Source organism: Xyrauchen texanus, chromosome 2 (assembly GCF_025860055.1).
Source record: "Xyrauchen texanus isolate HMW12.3.18 chromosome 2, RBS_HiC_50CHRs, whole genome shotgun sequence".
Taxonomy (NCBI): Eukaryota; Metazoa; Chordata; class Actinopteri; order Cypriniformes; family Catostomidae; genus Xyrauchen; species Xyrauchen texanus.
Genome location: NC_068277.1, coordinates 38,977,370 through 38,994,469, shown reverse-complemented (window position 1 = coordinate 38,994,469; position 17,100 = coordinate 38,977,370). Strand labels below are relative to the sequence as shown.

The following is a 17,100-nucleotide window of genomic DNA, read 5'->3' as shown; positions in this document are numbered from 1 at the left end:
ACCACAGTGTTAAAATAGCTGAAGAGAACTGACATCAACTCACACATAAAATGAATAATCTCACATACACTGAGGGTCACTGTGGTGAACATTGGGGTGACACACGGGGGTAAAACACATAACACAGATTCACCCACTGTCTCTCAGGCTGTGACACGTTAAAACGTATCTTGCAGCCAGTGCTGCTGTGTGTCCCTCTCCAAGTATTATATTCATTTTTTCTTGTTCTGTCATGGTTCTAAATTTGTCTATGCTGTTTGTTAATTAAGTTGGCTTGTGAGAGCCAACTTACTGAAATCCTACTTAAACTTATTATTCTTCTTAGCGGTGAAATTTCTGTATCTAACTCCTCCTAGAGCTTTAACTCCACATACTCCAAACTCGGCTCAGACACTCAAACTGTTCTGACTCGAGTTGCTATATCTTTTCTAACTGATCGGACTTACGGTTTTCCTAAAAATGACGATCAAACTCGGAAAAACTCCCATTGACTTAACATTGCGGAATGTTCAGAAATTTAAATCCCAACTGACATTTTCACACACACAGACAAAAAGGGCCTGTCAGCCCTGCATCTCTCCCTCTCTCTCTCCCTCAGAGGATTTATATTATCAAGCAGCCAATAAGTAATGACCTAAAATCTTCCTAGCCACACCCTAAAACATGCTATGGTAACTGCCTAGCAACCAGATGGGGTTACCCTAGCAACCGAGTAACAAATCAAATATCTCTGCACCAGAAAATCATAGAGACTTCTGGGTTGATTTATTTCAATCAGGATGGCAAGGAGACTTGATAAGTATCACTATGGTAACTGCCTAGAAACCAGATGGGGTTACCCTAGCAACCGAGTAACAAATCACATATCTCTGCACCAGAAAATCATAGAGACTTCTGGGTTGATTTATTTCAATCAGGATGGCAAGGAGACTTGATAAGTATCATTATGGTAACTGCCTAGCAACCATATGGGGTTACCCTAGCAACCGAGTAACAAATCACATATCTCTGCACCAGAAAATCATAGAGACTTCTGGGTTGATTTATTTCAATCAGGATGGCAAGGAGACTTGATAAGTATCACTATGGTAACTGCCTAGCAACCAGATGGGGTTAACCTAGCAACCGAGTAACAAATCACATATTTCTGCACCAGAAAATCATAGAGACTTCTGGGTTGATTTATTTCAATCAGGATGGCAAGGAGACTTGATAAGTATCACTATGGTAACTGCCTAGCAACCAGATGGGGTTACCCTAGCAACCGAGTAACAAATCACATATCTCTCTACCAGAAAATCGTAGAGACTTCTGGGTTGATTTATTTCAATCAGGATGGCAAGGAGACTTGATAAGTATCACTATGGTAACTGCCCAGCAACCAGATGGGGTTACCCTAGCAACCGAGTAATAAATCACATATCTCTGCACCAGAAAATCGTAGCGACTTCTGGGTTGGTTTATTTCAATCAGGATAGCAAGAAGACTTGATAAGTATTACTATGGTATCTGCCTAACAACCAGATGGGGTTACCCTAGCAACCGAGTAACAAATCACATATCTCTGCAACAGAAAATCGTAGAGACTTCTAGGTTGATTTATTTCAATCAGGATGGCAAGGAGAGTTGATAAGTATAACTATGGTAACTGCCTAGCAACCAGATGGGGTTACCCTAGCAACCGAGTAACAAATCACATATCTCTGCACCAGAAAATCATAGAGACTTCTGGGTTGATTTATTTCAATCAGGATGTAAAGGAGACTTGATAAGTATCACTATGGTAACTGCCTAGCAACCAGATGGGGTTACCCTAGCAACCGAGTAACAAATCACATATCTATATAGATTCAAAAGAACCGGCTCATTAGAGTCATTCATTTGGGAATCAGACTACACTGGTCACACTGTATGTTTCACATTGTAGATTCAAATGAACCGGCTCAATAGAGTCGTTCATTTGGGAATCAGACTACACTGGTCACACTGTATGTTTCACACCGTAGATTCAAAAGAACCGGCTCATTAGAGTAATTAGTTTGGGAATCAGACTACACTGGTCACACTGTATGTTTCACACTGTAGATTCAAAAGAACTGGCTCATTAGAGTCATTTGTTTGGGAATCAGACTACACTGGTCACACTGTATGTTTCACATTGTAGATTCAAAAGAACTGGCTCATTAGAGTCAGTAATGTTGTAATCAGACTACACTGGTCACACTGTATGTTTCACACTGTAGATTCAAAAGAACCAACTTTAAAATTCAAACTAATTTAAACTTCAAACTAATTTAAACTATAAACTACTTTAAACTTCAAACTACTTTAAACTATAAACTACTTTAAACTCATTTAAACTAATTTAAACTTCAAACTATTTTAAACTATAAACTACTTTAAACTATAAACTAATTTAAACTTCAAACTACTTTAAACTTCTTCAAACTTTCTGGTCCAAACTTTCACAAGCCAACTTAAAGTTTGTACTCAAACGTTTTAATCTAGTTTATCTATATGATCTCTCTCTCTTCAAAAAAAAAAAAAAAGGAATGCGGTACCAACCTTGGCCACCAGGTGCCACTATCACTGTCTACTGCAGAAGTGGAGTTCCAGAAGAAGAATGTCAAATAAATATGCAAATATTGTTGGTCTGTCTAAACATGAGCTAGACAGTTACACCGATGTAAAAGGCTCATCCCAAACAAATTGGTGAGGGGTGAGGAATCACCTATAGTATCGCTCCCCATGTTCCACTGGGGGGGAAATTTTTATTAAAATATATATTTTATAAAATGATGGTCTATTTTAACATTTAATGGTTTTAATTATTAGTAGTTTAGCAAAATGATTCATTCTCGGGTGTTAGGGGTTCATGGTAATGTTAATGCATGAATCAGTAGACTAAACGCACATTCAACCGCACGACTGCGATGGAGATATAACGGGAGATACTTTCAAAGATTGAAAAAGACTTTTAATAAACTACGTTTTTAAATATAATTGTATCACATTAACACATTTTCAGTTTATCAAAATAAAATGTTTAAGGTGAAATAATTAAGAGAAAGCATTAAAAGATTATATGTTTACTGATAGTGGCACCTGGTGGCCAAGGTTGTACCGCATTCCTTTATTTTTTAAAAGAGAAAAAAAACAATTTAAGAGAAAGAGAAAAAAAATTAAGAGAGAAATTACATTTTTTGAAGAGAGAAAAAATATTAAGACGGGTTAGGAACTGATACTTTTTTTTCACCTTGAGGTTCAGGGCTTCCGTATACGATCGAGGGAAAAATATGTATTTTTATTGAATATTATTGAAGCAATACGCTTGTTTTGAATCAAATCAAAGGGTTAAACGACCCCCAACAAACGGATCGTGAGAGGGCAAGTGCAGATATGCATTTATCATTTCAACATTTCAGTCATTTTGATAGTTCAAATAACAACATTTTTCTACTTTTAGTAACCGAACAGTACATATAGGTGCTACAATGTTAGTACACTCATATTTTACAAATACGTATTCAATTATGATTAAAATAGACAAGTATTTGCTTGTTCTTCACAACCATACTATTTCATGTTAAATCAAATTGCCTCAATATTGGCCTTTTGTGACTGCATTAATGTCTTGGTGGATCGGGAAATTACACTGGCCAAAAACAAAAAGTCGCTGTTTGGAATGGATTTAAATAAGCAGATACTTAAGTACCTATGATTGGATCTTATTGCAGTGATTAGTATCCCAGCTAACCAAATTACGTGACCATTACGTAACTGCAACATAATTTGATGATCAAACTTTCGTCGTGGTAACGTTACGGATTACTTTGTGACAACCGGAAAAGTGAAATTCATGGATTCTGTGCCAGTCCGTCATGAGGACGTTACGGCAACGTCGAGGATCAATAGACCTTTATCACGGAGTGATGACGCGTTTACGCCTTATTTATAAGCGTAAATCTCGTAATTTTTATATTATAAATATTTTAAATTCTGAATGTAAATTTATAACATTATGCTTAGTTATATTACACTGTAATTAGTTAAAAAATAATAATAATAATAAATACCACAGCTGCGAGGGGTTTATAATACAGCTGCTGAGAGTGACAGTACAATTGGCATCTTCCCCCATTTTACTCATAAAACACACTCTTCTATTTTTTCCTCTTCTGGAAAGTCATTCAAATGTAATAGTGGATATTTTTCTTTTGCTCTTGGAGCAAATGGGTAAGTGAAAATAATATTCAGTGCTGTCAAAATTTTTTTTTTGGCCAGCCAGTGTAACAAAGGGTCAAAATTAAATCTAAGAGTCATCCTTTCAAACCAGGGGCCCTTCATCCCCTGTGAGAAGCATAATATCTATGATCTAATCAAATCAAATATATCTCTTAGGTAGCATAATTAAACCTTTGTATGTGGTTCTCATGTTTAAATGCCAAATTAGGTATAATGATTGAACAAGTACTGAAAATTTCAGGTAGATACTTTGAGATAAAGAGATACAAATTAATATTGTACAGATAGACCTTTGGAACAACCTATAGTTTAATGACCATCATGTATTGCCCCTACCTGTGGCTGAACGTGTTGTTTAGGAATCTAAACAAAGATAAATAAATGTAAAACACAATCCCAACTAGCAGCAAAGATCATCTTCATTGTTAGTCCTACTGCAGTATTTGGAATACTGTCTTTAAAATACAATTGTCAACAGAATTACATGAGTGGAAGTTTACAAGTATCAAATAGATGTCATTGTCAAGTTAAAAATGACAGCTGGTGCTGTAAATTACACAAAACCTTTATTACGCCCCAAAAAAAAAAAAAAAAAAAAGTCACAGATGCACAGTCATCCTTAAAAGTTATCAATATAATAAATGTCTATTTAAATGCTAAAATGGCAACAAGAAGTACTTGCAATTCAAATTTGTCTACCCACATCAAAACAACAGTAAAAACACATTTATAATGTTATAAGAAACTTTAGCTTTGACAATGTTTGGTTCATTCATTTACATTTTAAATATGCCAAAGTAGCAAGATGGAGTCGATTGCATGCCAAAAAGAGGGTGAAGAAAAATGACACATACAATCGAGCACTGCTCTAAATTCTGCTGAACAGAAAGACTATATATGGATATTTCATACTAAAAACAATTTTAGCAGGCACAGCAGTACCAGAATGAAAAAAAGCCAGCAAACAAAAAGAGTGAATGGATAGAATCAGTGCAGTGTATACTGAAATTGCTGAAAGCGATCTTTTCTGAAACCAAGCAGGTCTCTTGAATTTCTTGCCAGCCAGTCTTTGATCATATTAGGATGATCTAAATTTAACAATTAAAAATTCTTCTTTTCAGGCCTTAAAGAACTGAGCAAAATTAAGCACACATAAAACGCACGTAAAAAAAAAAAAAAAAATCCAACAAAGAAAGCTTTTGAAAGTTTTTTTTCCCTCCTAATCAATGGATGAATTCAACAAAAAAAGTGAGGAGGTGATACACAATGAGGCCCTTTGGCTAAAGTTCAGGTTGACATCCCTAAAGAAGATTTAGACACACAGAGCTCGGGGAAACCTGAAATACAAAACAGATAATTTTCGATAAGGATGACAAATCCTCATCTTTGAAGAAATACAAGTAATACTTGGACAAAGCAAGGTGTGAACCCACAAACTATTAGGTTGTGGTCTGTGAGTCACCTCTACAAAAGCACAATTGTAATAATTTGAATAGTCTATGACAGCATAACTGATGAAGCATAAGGCAGAACTGATCTTAAAATGTGATTGAAAAAACATAAGGACAAGTTTTTAAACAGTATGTGTGTGGTTAATAAAGTCATGACCTCACCTGTCTTCCATGAAACCATCCACTTCCTCTTCGTCATCCAGCTCCATGTCTAACTCATTATCAAGGCCACTACGACCATAACTACTGAGATCACTAAACATAAAATGGTGAGATGTTAAAAATACAAGACAAAAACCTCTTGAATGACTTAAACCAAGACACCAAGGATTGTAACATCATGGGCCCCATCTTAAGAGTGCTAAGTCTTAAGCGCAGGGCAATGCGATATGTCATATGTGCGAAGTCAGTGGGAATGGCCATGTACTTTTGGTCTCTTGGAGCAAACATGTGCTAAGTCGAGGCACACGTGAAATCCGCGCAAAGTGCTAATGGACTGGGTCAAGTGCAATTTCATTTGAATGTTCTTCTCCTGTTATTGCACCATCTGCATCGTATTATAGTCCATTCCCTGTTAAGCATTGATAACATTCATAAGATGTTAGTTGTGTAAATTGGCTGTATGCAATAAATTAGAAGAATAGAAATACGCACTTACGTTCTTTTGCGCATTAACTGCATCCTTGTTAAATGTCAGGCATATTTCTATGACAGTGACATGCTCCTTATAGGAGTAATTGGATGTAGGCTCCATTAAATTGTACAGAATATAAGTATTATATTTTGGACATGAACTTTTCTTCTTTTTTCAACTTTTTCATGAACACTTTTATTATGACTTGCTTCTGAAATCGCCAAACTACAAATGCAGGAACAGCGTTAAGACTTTTCACCGAGAATAGACATCTGGCTCTAAGACATCTTAGCGCATGCAATGACTTATTTCTCAGGAAAATAGCAATTCATTACCTTACAATACACCCACAGTTTGCACGCATACACCTACATATAGTGTGAACACTACCACCTACAGGCACTTTTTGAGCTGGCACGAAAATTTCGCTCAGTATTAGCACTCTCACGAAAAATGGAAAAGACGCAGCATGCGGTTTTTGCACATAGCACAGTCGCCAAAATAGAGCCCCTTGTGTGCATTTATGTAAAGAGAGATTCCTGACCTGACTGAGCGGCAAGTGAAGAAAACTATGCGTTTTAGTTTCTTGTTGTAAAAGAAGTAGTTGAAGGACCACAGGCTGCCCTCCTCACCAAAGGGGTCCGAGTCTAGGTCTGGGTTGTAGCTGCAAACAAAATACAATACTTGTTAGTAAAACAGAAGAACACATTTAGTTGTACATAACACAAATACAGAACATATTTCATATGATCTAAAAATATTTTTTATGACTAAATCTCTACAAATGAAGTCCTGTCAGGAATTTCTTCAGTCCTTACACACCTATAGATGTCACAGCTCTGCAGGGTTATCTCTTGGTCAATGGCATTCCACAGTTCTGGCCCCAAAGTGTTGAACTGCTCCCCCACAGCAGAATAAAGGCTGCTGTTAACAGAGTCAGCCACCTGGCGGAGATGAACAGAATATTATAGGCACGATAAATAATTCCACACTGCATATATTTCATTTTAACCATTCACTTGCAACACTATCTGTTACTAACTCGAACAACATTTGTGCTTTGCATAAAATATTGTAATATTAAATACTACAATATTATTATGCTTGTCTCTTTACTAGCATATACAACATGATATCTTTATACAAGGGGAAAACGGTCATACTAACCCAGTTAGCACTGGGCTCTCTGCTAAATTCATGGGCACGGGCAGCACTAAAGTCGTAATCAGGACGGAACGACTCATTCAGGGTGGTGATGAGGTAGAACAAAGTCTTCCTGCAACATTTATCACTTAGTGGGTTCTCTCCTTCCTCCCCACTCTTCCCCAATCTAAGAGAAAAGAAAAATAGATATAAATAAGAGAAAGATAAATAAATATAATGCAAGCAAAAGAATTGAGGTAAAGCCTATGGTTGTACAGAAGTGTGTGTTCTACTTACAGGTTAGGGCTTGGAGCATTGCTGGACTGAGGGGGTGACAAAGCTTCCAGTATGTGCGGTTCCCCTTCCTGACAGAACTGCTTAAACATGTGCTTGTCATCACCAGCCATCTTACATGAGTAACTCTCTATCCTGTAATTGGGAATGGGAGGTAGGCAAGAAAAGGGAGAGAGAAGAGAACAATTTGATTACTCAATAATGATTACAAGAAGCAGACATCAATTCCTACAAAGGTGTTGGGAACCAAAATGATAAAGCAATACAGTACTGTGCAAAATTCTAAGGCACATTAGATGTTTTACAAAAACATTTGTCTTATATTATATCTTCTGGTTTAGTGAGTCAATAGGAAATATACATTTTAGATTTCCAAACATTCGTTTTACAAATAGAAGTAGAACAAGGATTCCTGCAACAGATGTCCAGGCTCTAAATTAGCACTGATGTCATTTGGAATCGGATAGCCAGATATTAGACAATAAAATACTTTGCTTCCATTTACAACAACGCTACTCAAACATTAACAAATTTTCCAAGGTGTCAGCCAAATGACCTGCCTGAATAAGCATAGTTGTCAAATATCAGCAGTTCTTTTTTTTGTTGTTGCAGTATTTAAAACATCGGTAAAGTTATCTTGATCCTCCTGTCCTGACCTTGATGCTCTGGGTTTTTGCAGACCTATATTTAATAGCATGGATAAAATGTCACAAATGTAGAGTGTGTGTGTTTATCTTTCTTGCTTATGTAAGAGGTTGTGCAACTTTAGACAGTCTCAGAAACACTCCATAGACATGCTTATTTACAGGTGAAGGGCAAAGTCTTTTGCAGGAGGTGGGTCATATGATTGAAGCCACTGTGGCCCACTTTACTAAAGCAGAGTTAAAACTCCAAAAAGCAGTGGAACATACAAGTAAAACAGAAGTTGAGCTCTATTATAAAATGTAAATGAGTGCATGTGTTATCTGTGTGCTAGTGTAAAAATAGATTGATGGTCGACACACATCACACCGAAAGTTTAAAAGTAGGGATGTAACAAGATCCTGATGACTTTTAGCAAAATCAAAATGGGTACCAAGCAACTGCGCATATATGGGTTAGGCTCTTAACTTCTATGAAGTTATATGTAGGCTAAATGAACTATACTGATGCCATTGTCACCACAATTAAGAGGTTTATTTTTGGTATTGACATTTGCGTGCTGATGGAAATGAAACCTCATCTCACTTTGCACTCTCTCTACTGTATATACTCTACATACCAAAGAAGCTGGCAGCTCATATGAAACTCAGCTGTGTTTACAGTTGAAGTCAAAAGTTTACATACACTTAGCTTGAAGTCATTAAAATTAATTTAACCACTCCACACATTTCATTTCAGCAAACTATCGTTTTGACAAGACGTTTAGGACATCTACTTTGTGCATGACACAAGTCATTTTTCCAACAATTGTTTCACTTTAAATTGACTATCACAATTCCAGTGTGTCAGAAGTTTACATACATAAGTTAACTGTGCCTTTAAGCACCTGGGGTCAGGAACCTTTTTTCACTAAGGAGCCAATTTTTATATTTTTGGTCAATGCATTTTTTCAAAAGCGCCATACCACAAACTAATAATTTTCTACGTTTTTCTATAAAATACAATTAAACATTTCAATATTCGATTATATGGTCAATCTCCAAGGTTGGTGAATATTTTTGCTTTGTTGATTTTGGTTTAAAAATGTAATTTATTGATACACGAAAAACTTGAACAAAAAGGCATTTGTAAATTAAAATTTAACTTTAAACGAAAAAGCAATACAAAAAACGAAGTGATAAAAAAATATTATATATATAATCCCCTCCCCAAATCCAAACATTTATGGACTCCAACGGCTCCATTTGCCATCACGCAAGTATCAGTATGCAGCAACAGGTGAAAATTACTAGCATACAACTAAAGACAATTATAAATGTAAAGATAACTATAATAATCATCATAATAAATAAGCCTAAAAAATGTATGTGTTCCCAAAAAATGCTGCCAAATGTGTGTTCTTATCGAATGTGTTTGTATTGCATTTTGGTATTAAAGTTTATGCTGCCTAAAGAAAAAAAAAAAATTAGAACTCAATTTTAGGTTCAAGGCAAATGTGTCTTGTATTATTTTATGATTTAATCCCTTTTGTCTTTGTTTATTTATTACAAAGATACCTGAATATATTACTGAATCTGCAGAGTTGCGTTCACAATGTGTAAAAGCGAACCGCTCTGTCACAGCACCTCACGAGATGATCGGAAATCATTTGCTGTATTCTCATAGATTACATTATTCTTGCAAACAGTTTTTAGTTATGAAACAGATAAAAAGGAGTGAAAACTCTTTACATGCACTTGTTTCACGAGACAGGTTCTCGTTGCATGCCCCTGAACAGTGAATCAGACACAAGCACTGACAGCTTTTCTTTTGTCTGTTCTTAAAAATATAATAAAGTGTGTTTCTTCAAACACGTCAGTATTTCTTGTAATGTGTCACTCCGAGACACCTTTTGCAGGTAGATGAGCAAAATAACACGTGCATGAAATGCATAGGAGAGGAGCTCACAAACTGGATTGAGTCTCATTGCATTATGCAGGTGCTATATCACACCCTGGTTGCACATAAAAAATAACGAACGTTCATAAAATCGCTCGTAGAAAATGCTCTTAACGGCGAAGGTCAATAGTTATTGGGAAATTAGTCCCAGAACTCTATGAATATGCGTGCGTGTCTGGGAGAAGCGGTTTCATTGCATTGAGCTCGCTGCGCGCACATCAAATCAGACGCACATCGGCAGCTTTTTTTTTGTCTGGTCTTCAAAATATAAATCACGTTTCATCAAACACGCGTCTTTGTGTCTAATTTCTTGTTATAGATCTCTCCGACAAGTCTTTCAGGTTGCCTTCCACGGTGGCTGGTACATCAGCAAAATACTCAGCATGGAAAAATCTGCATTTGGCGGGTGTTCATTTCAAACCTTGTTCACTAGAAGTAGGCTGTAAAATTCGGGAGAAAGGAAACCAAAACAGTGTCGTTGACTTCAAACTTTGCAATTGCACCTGCACTTTCTGTTGGAAAAGTCTCTCTAGAAAGTTTTAAACGATTATGTCAGTACTGGCGAGCCACTTGATTTTTAACAAAGAGCCACTTGTGGCTCGTGAGCCATAGGTTCCCAACCTGCTATAGACAATTAGCTTCTGATAGGTGGTGTACTGAATTGAAGGTGTACCTGTGGATGTATTTTAAGGACTACCTTCAAACTCAGTGCCTCTTTGCTTGACATCACAGGAAAATCAAAAGAAATCAGCAAAGACTTCAGAAAAACTAATTGTGCACCTCCACAAGTTTGGTGCGTAATGTGCAAATCAATCCCAGAACAACAGCAATGGACCTTGTGAAGATGCTGGAGGAAACTGGTAGACAAGTATCTATATCCACAGTAAAACATGTTCTATGTTGACATAACATGAAAGGCTGCTCTGCAAGGAAGAAGCCACTGCTCCAAAACCACCATAAAAAAAGCCACACTACAGTTTGCAAGTGCACATGGGGACAAATATCTTACTTTTTGGAGAAATGTCCTCTCGTCTAATGAAACAAAAATGTAACCGTTTGGCCATAATAACCATCGTTATGTTTGGAGGAAAAAGGATGAGGATTGCAAGCCAAAGAGCACCATCCCCAACCATGAAGCATAGGGGTGGCAGCATCATGTTGTGGGGGTGCTTTGCTGCAGGGCTCCAGACTGCGACCAAAATGGTTGCAAATGTAACCAAAAATAATTTAATGCGACAATAATTTTAAATCTAGTCACCATTGGCGACAGTCAGGTTGTGCGTTTATATGTAGCTTAGTCAGATATCATCTTGTGAGTTATTGAATTCATCTTTAGAGCGCCAGTGTGTCTTGTGCCACTTTTCACCAGTTCTGTTTCTGACGAGCTTGCTGCACCACACGCAAAAAACCCACAATGAGAGAGAGTCTTGAACAAATTACTCTTTTAAACCGGTTCTTTATCATAAAATCAACCGAAAAGAACAGAAGGTGTGAACTCAGGAGCTCAAGCTAGACGTTTCACTTTCTCAACGAATCAGCCATCAGTGAACGCAGACATTTCAAAATAAGAGTTGCATGTGTATTTCAACTTCTTTATAATTAAAATATTATGTACCACTTTTTTCCTTCTGGTAATTATTGAATGGGATTGGAGTAGCACAAACTGCATCTGGGATTTCATTCAATTTGTACTCTTGTAGTCTTTGTGACTGGGCTGATATACAACTGTATACCCAGTTGTTGCTGAGTATACAGCAACAACTGGATAAAACACAGAATACACAAGAACGGAATGGAAAAATTTGCTCGTGGATACCAATGAACCATTGAGCAATGTTGTAACAATCTGAAAAAAACTGCAGGTTCAGTATCTGATGATAAATCTGGCAGCTCATCGGACGAAAAGGATCAATTCCATTGGTGCGATGCTGTTGACAATTAGACATCTGAGAGGGCCGTGTGTCACTGTGCCCCAAACGACTCCAAATAAGCCACAAATGAACGTTAGAATGATAGACTCCATTGTGCCGTGCAAGAGCGCTTGCCTTCCTGTTTTCTTCAAAACAAAGTTGCATCGTAATGACGTAAGTGTGCTCAGGCCCAGAAAGTTAAGTGCAATGTGAGTGCAGGCCAGTGGGGGAGTGAGGAGAATCATGCTTGGGCACAGTACAAGGCAACCAGGCCTAGTGTGAGTATGCCCTAAATCTCTGATTAATGGGTTATCAGCGGTCTTCTTTTTCTTTGGCTTTCTATCTAAATCAAGCAATTCTGTGATTTGGCAACTAAAAACAGCCATGTTTCAGTTTAGGAGCCAGTGGCTCCCAAGTCATTTTTGTTTGTCTAGAACCCTGAGGGACTGGTGCACTTCACAAAATAGATGGCATCATGAGGAAGGAAGGAGAATAATGTGGATATATTGAAGCAACAACTCAAGACAGCAGCCAGGAAGTTAAACCTTGGTCGCAATGGGTCTTCCAAATGGACAATGACACCAAATTGTGGCAAAATGGCTTAAGGACAACAAAGTCAACATATTGGAGTGGCCATCACAAAGCCCTGACCTCAATCCAAAAGAGAATTTGTGGGCAGAACTGAAAAAGCATGTGCGAGCAAGCAGACCTACTAACCTGACTCAGTTACACCAGTTCTGTCTGGAGGAATGGGCCAAAATTCCAGCAACTTATTATGAGAAGCTTGTGGATGGCTACCCAAATGTTTGATCAAAATTAATCAATTAGTAAGGCAATGCTACCAATACAAAGAGTATGTAAACTTCTGACCCACGGGGAATGTGATAAAAGAAATAAAAGCTGAAATAAATCATTATCTTCTCCCATTTCTTCTTATTCTGAGATTTCACATTCTTAAAATAATGTAGTGATCCTAACTAACCAAAGACAGGGAATGTTTTCTATGATTAAATGTCAGGAATTGTGAAAAACTGAGTTTAAATGTATCTGGCTAAGGTGCATATCAACTTCTGACTTCAACTGTTCACGCACCCCTAAATAACCACTCTGGTATGTGCTAGATAACTGTCTGCTACCCCAATAACTGCTATGTGCATAGAACACTATCTCATAGTATGTTATGTTTATTTATTTTTATTTTTTTAGAAACTGTCAACTTTTTGCACTACTGTGTACTGGTCGGCGCAGCACTTTGTCTATTGTCCTGTTCATTGTCAGTAATTTGTTGTACTGTCCTGTACTTTTTGCACATGTTTGCACGTGCACTTTATATAGGTATATATAGGTAGTTTATATAGGTATTTTATTTCGTTGTGTAGTCTCATGTGGTCCTGTGTTGGTCCTTTGTTGTTTTTATGTAGCACCATGGTCCTGGAGGAACGTTGTCTCGTTTTGCTGTGTACTGTACTAACTGTATATGGTTGAAACGACAATAAAAACCACTTGACTAGAGGACACTATAATCTACATCACAGCAACAATAGCAATCATGCCTCTACTGACATTGCCCTTACATAGCACCTTTAACAAATTTACTGTTACCTTTTCTTTAAAGGAATATTACAGGTAAAACACAAGTCAAGATCAATTAACAGTATTGGTTGCATAATTTGGATTACCAAAAAAAGAAAAGGAATTTAAACTTTTCCCCTCCTATATATATATATATATATATATATATATATATATATATATATATATATATATATATATATTTAAATATACAGTATAAATAAAAGATGTTACAGTGAGGCACATTACATTGGTTTGTGTATAAATGGATATATAGTTTACAGGGTATGAGCTTTTCCCACTGTATTCCCAGAAATATTTAATTATTTCCACTGTGTTGACTTGTTGGGCTCCATCCTATGACGTTTGTTATCCGGTCTGTTCCAAGCACATGACCACATAAGTCGCGTTCTCTGGGAGAGACCCAGAAGTGTTAAACCGCTTTCTCATAATCCCTTAAATGGCGTAAGGAAATCTGTGTTCATTTTTACATGATTTTTCAGAACGCCACTTTCTGCAAAAACCCTGTAACAGTTTTCTTAAGTGCATGTAAATACTGTTAATTTCAACTTAAATATTAAGAAATTATCAACCACTAAAGCTTTGCGACTACTTGTCTGAACTTTGCAGTGTCGAAGGTATCTTGGTGAGAACTCACTCTCTCAATGCACCCATTACTGTGTGTGTACATTGGGTGCAGGTTTCAGCACATATGTTTGTAGAGTAAAAGCTAAACACAGAGTGAGTGAGAGAAGAAAAAACTTCTACCCCATTAACCACAGAAAGAATGCATGCATTTGTTTGTGTTGTTAAAGTGAGACAAGATGTTTTACCACAACAGAAACTCTACAGCACAATGTTTAAATCTCCAGGTCTCTGTCTACCTAAACCACAATAATTATTATTGGTTAAGTTCATACCTGCCAAGGATGTGAGCATCTCCAGTTTCAACACACAGCTGGGAGCCTAATGCTTCAAATTGGGAATTTTCCAAAAGCTTCATGGCTGAAAAATAAAACCAACACACATAACATAAATCATGTATTTGTGGCTTTTTTTTTATTCATAAACATCCATTTGATCACACCATTACATATAAGCCTACATCAATTCAAAACGTTTGTGTATTCAACCAAATATTTGTTTTGAGTTCTGATTAATGAAATATGCATTATGGATATACACAAGTGGAAACAGTTAGACATGTGTAAAGTTGCTTATTTACATACAAATGTCAAGGACTCCCGTGAAGTGTTACATGATATTAAATGGCACAGAAGTATGGCTACCTGGTTTTTAACACTTGAATATATTGTTCGTATTAAAGGTTAAACTAGTTAAAATTAGACAATTTTCAGACACATTTGTTGGCTCCAAATCTCATTCCAGCCCATTTCATAGTCATCCCCTCCCCCAACCCATCAAAGCACTTCCTACTTCATAAATCGACCTGGGTGTGAGGAGGTAAAACAGAACTAGGTTAATGTTTCAGTTTTACTGGCATAGTAATAACAAACAAGCCAGTGTTACAAAACGCCCATTTTTAGGCAACAATTACATTCTCTCTTAACATGAAGCAAGATCATCAACTGACCTGCTATTGACAAGCTATGCTGTTGCTACTATAGACGATATATAATCAGAAAGTAGATGTTAAACTCTTACCTTTTACGTTGTGCGACCCACTTGACGGCTAATGAAAAATATTAGAGCCGTTAGACCGCTTAACAGACCACTCCGTTGTTTACAGAGAACTACTAAAACACAATACAGGCTCAAATCCTCTGGAGTTTATGCTCGGTGCGGGACTGTAATAAAATGTTGCACAATTTGAATTCAGTATCTTTGAAAATGATTCGGTCGAGACTGACATATTCTGCAAACGCTTTCTCTTATCGTAAAGCTACTTATTTCGATTAAACGCAACATAAAACTCAGCGATTGTGTCGAGCTAAAAGACAGCAACTGCAGCAGCATCCCCTTATTTGATCTAGAACAAATGTACCTCATAAACAAGATAAGCTTCACTTCAAATAAAGCGACTTTATTTGCAGATGCTTAAAATAGCACTTGCGATCGACCTCAGGCGAATACAACGATATTATTTCCTATTTCTAATTGTATGTCCGTGAAAATTTCAGAGACACCAATCATCTGTCTCGATATCCGAAAACAATGTACAAAGCACGCTTCTACGCAGTTTGATTTCCTTTGCCAATGACCACACCCACCATCCGATTGGTAAAACAATCTGGACACATCTATTGGCTGTTTAGCCTGTCAGTTAAATGTTGTACTCATTCTATTGGCTAATTTTCCACGTCGTTTAAAACATGTCCGTAGAACTATCACATTTTTTTGTTGAGTGTTATTCATTTTTGATAGGCGAATATCCAAATGTTGGAAAACATAATTAAAAAAACACTATAATCATTTCAGTATTGGGTTTGTCATCTGTGTGTGCGCGGTAAGAAATTTGTTATTATATTTTCTTGCAATGTTGAGTGATAACCCAATCTTGCAGTGAACGTGACAGTCGAGACGTAGCACCTTCATTGATAAAGTACGTACAAGTGCCCTTGTAGATGATTTAACATTCTTTCTGATTATTCAAACTAATTTAAAAAAAACAATCAACAATATAAACACTAACACAAACTTATAATGCACCAGCAAATAATTAAAAAATGGCTTAAGTATATATAGCAGAAAACATAAAGTACTTTCTGCATTGAATAAGTTAGTTTAAGAGTGAACTTGAAAATATTAAGTAAATTCTACATTGGTACTTAATTCAAACATGTAAAAATGAATGCTCTAGCTTATAGGTATGTACTATTTCAAATGGTTTGTTATCCTTACACTTCGTCATCATGTATCCTAAAGTAGAAAACCTTGTCAAATGTATTCACTAATTTGAGAAAATTTCACAGGTAAATAAAATAAGTACATTTTACTAATCTGGTGTTCCTACCATACAACTGGTTTGAATAATTAATGAGCTTGCATGAGATCTATAAAGAGATAACAATCTCAGCGCTTTTACCATAGCGTAACCATAAGTGTTACGACAGTAAATCACCGTCTGCGGATACCATACAAATGAATGGGGAGAGCCGTAAACTGACACCTAGCTGTCGCAAAATCTGTGTATTCTCTTTAAAACAGCAATTTTGTCGTAGTTAACGCCACACACAGTTCATTCCAAAAGGATTGTTTAGTGTAAAACATGGAATGTTGATGTCAACAACAAAAGCTACAGGAAGTTACC

General features: G+C 36.7%; 1 protein-coding gene across 1 annotated transcript; it reads right to left on the bottom strand.

The window, feature by feature from the left end:
- Nucleotides 1–4,553: 4,553 nt before the first annotated feature.
- On the bottom strand, nt 4,554–16,024 carry LOC127618187 (repressor of RNA polymerase III transcription MAF1 homolog). Its single transcript, XM_052090492.1, has 8 exons — nt 15,495–16,024; nt 14,750–14,834; nt 7,771–7,902; nt 7,498–7,660; nt 7,153–7,274; nt 6,875–6,994; nt 5,859–5,951; nt 4,554–5,582 (listed from the first exon to the last, which is right to left on the bottom strand). The coding sequence occupies exons 2-8, from the start codon at nt 14,830–14,832 to the stop codon at nt 5,558–5,560; spliced, it is 738 nt and encodes a 245-aa protein (XP_051946452.1). The 5' UTR covers nt 14,833–14,834; nt 15,495–16,024; the 3' UTR covers nt 4,554–5,557.
- Between the last annotated feature and the right edge of the window lie 1,076 nt (nt 16,025–17,100).

Excerpts from the sequence above, each read along its gene's own strand:
- LOC127618187 (XM_052090492.1), bottom strand. The coding sequence starts at position 14,832 with ATGAAGCTTTTGGAAAATTCCCAATTTGAAGCATTAGGCTCCCAGCTG. Across the intron at positions 7,903-14,749 it reads GATGCTCACATCCTTGGCAG|GATAGAGAGTTACTCATGTA; the intron begins GTATGAACTTAA and ends TCCCAATTACAG. Across the intron at positions 6,995-7,152 it reads CAGAGCTGTGACATCTATAG|CTACAACCCAGACCTAGACT; the intron begins GTGTGTAAGGAC and ends TTTTGTTTGCAG.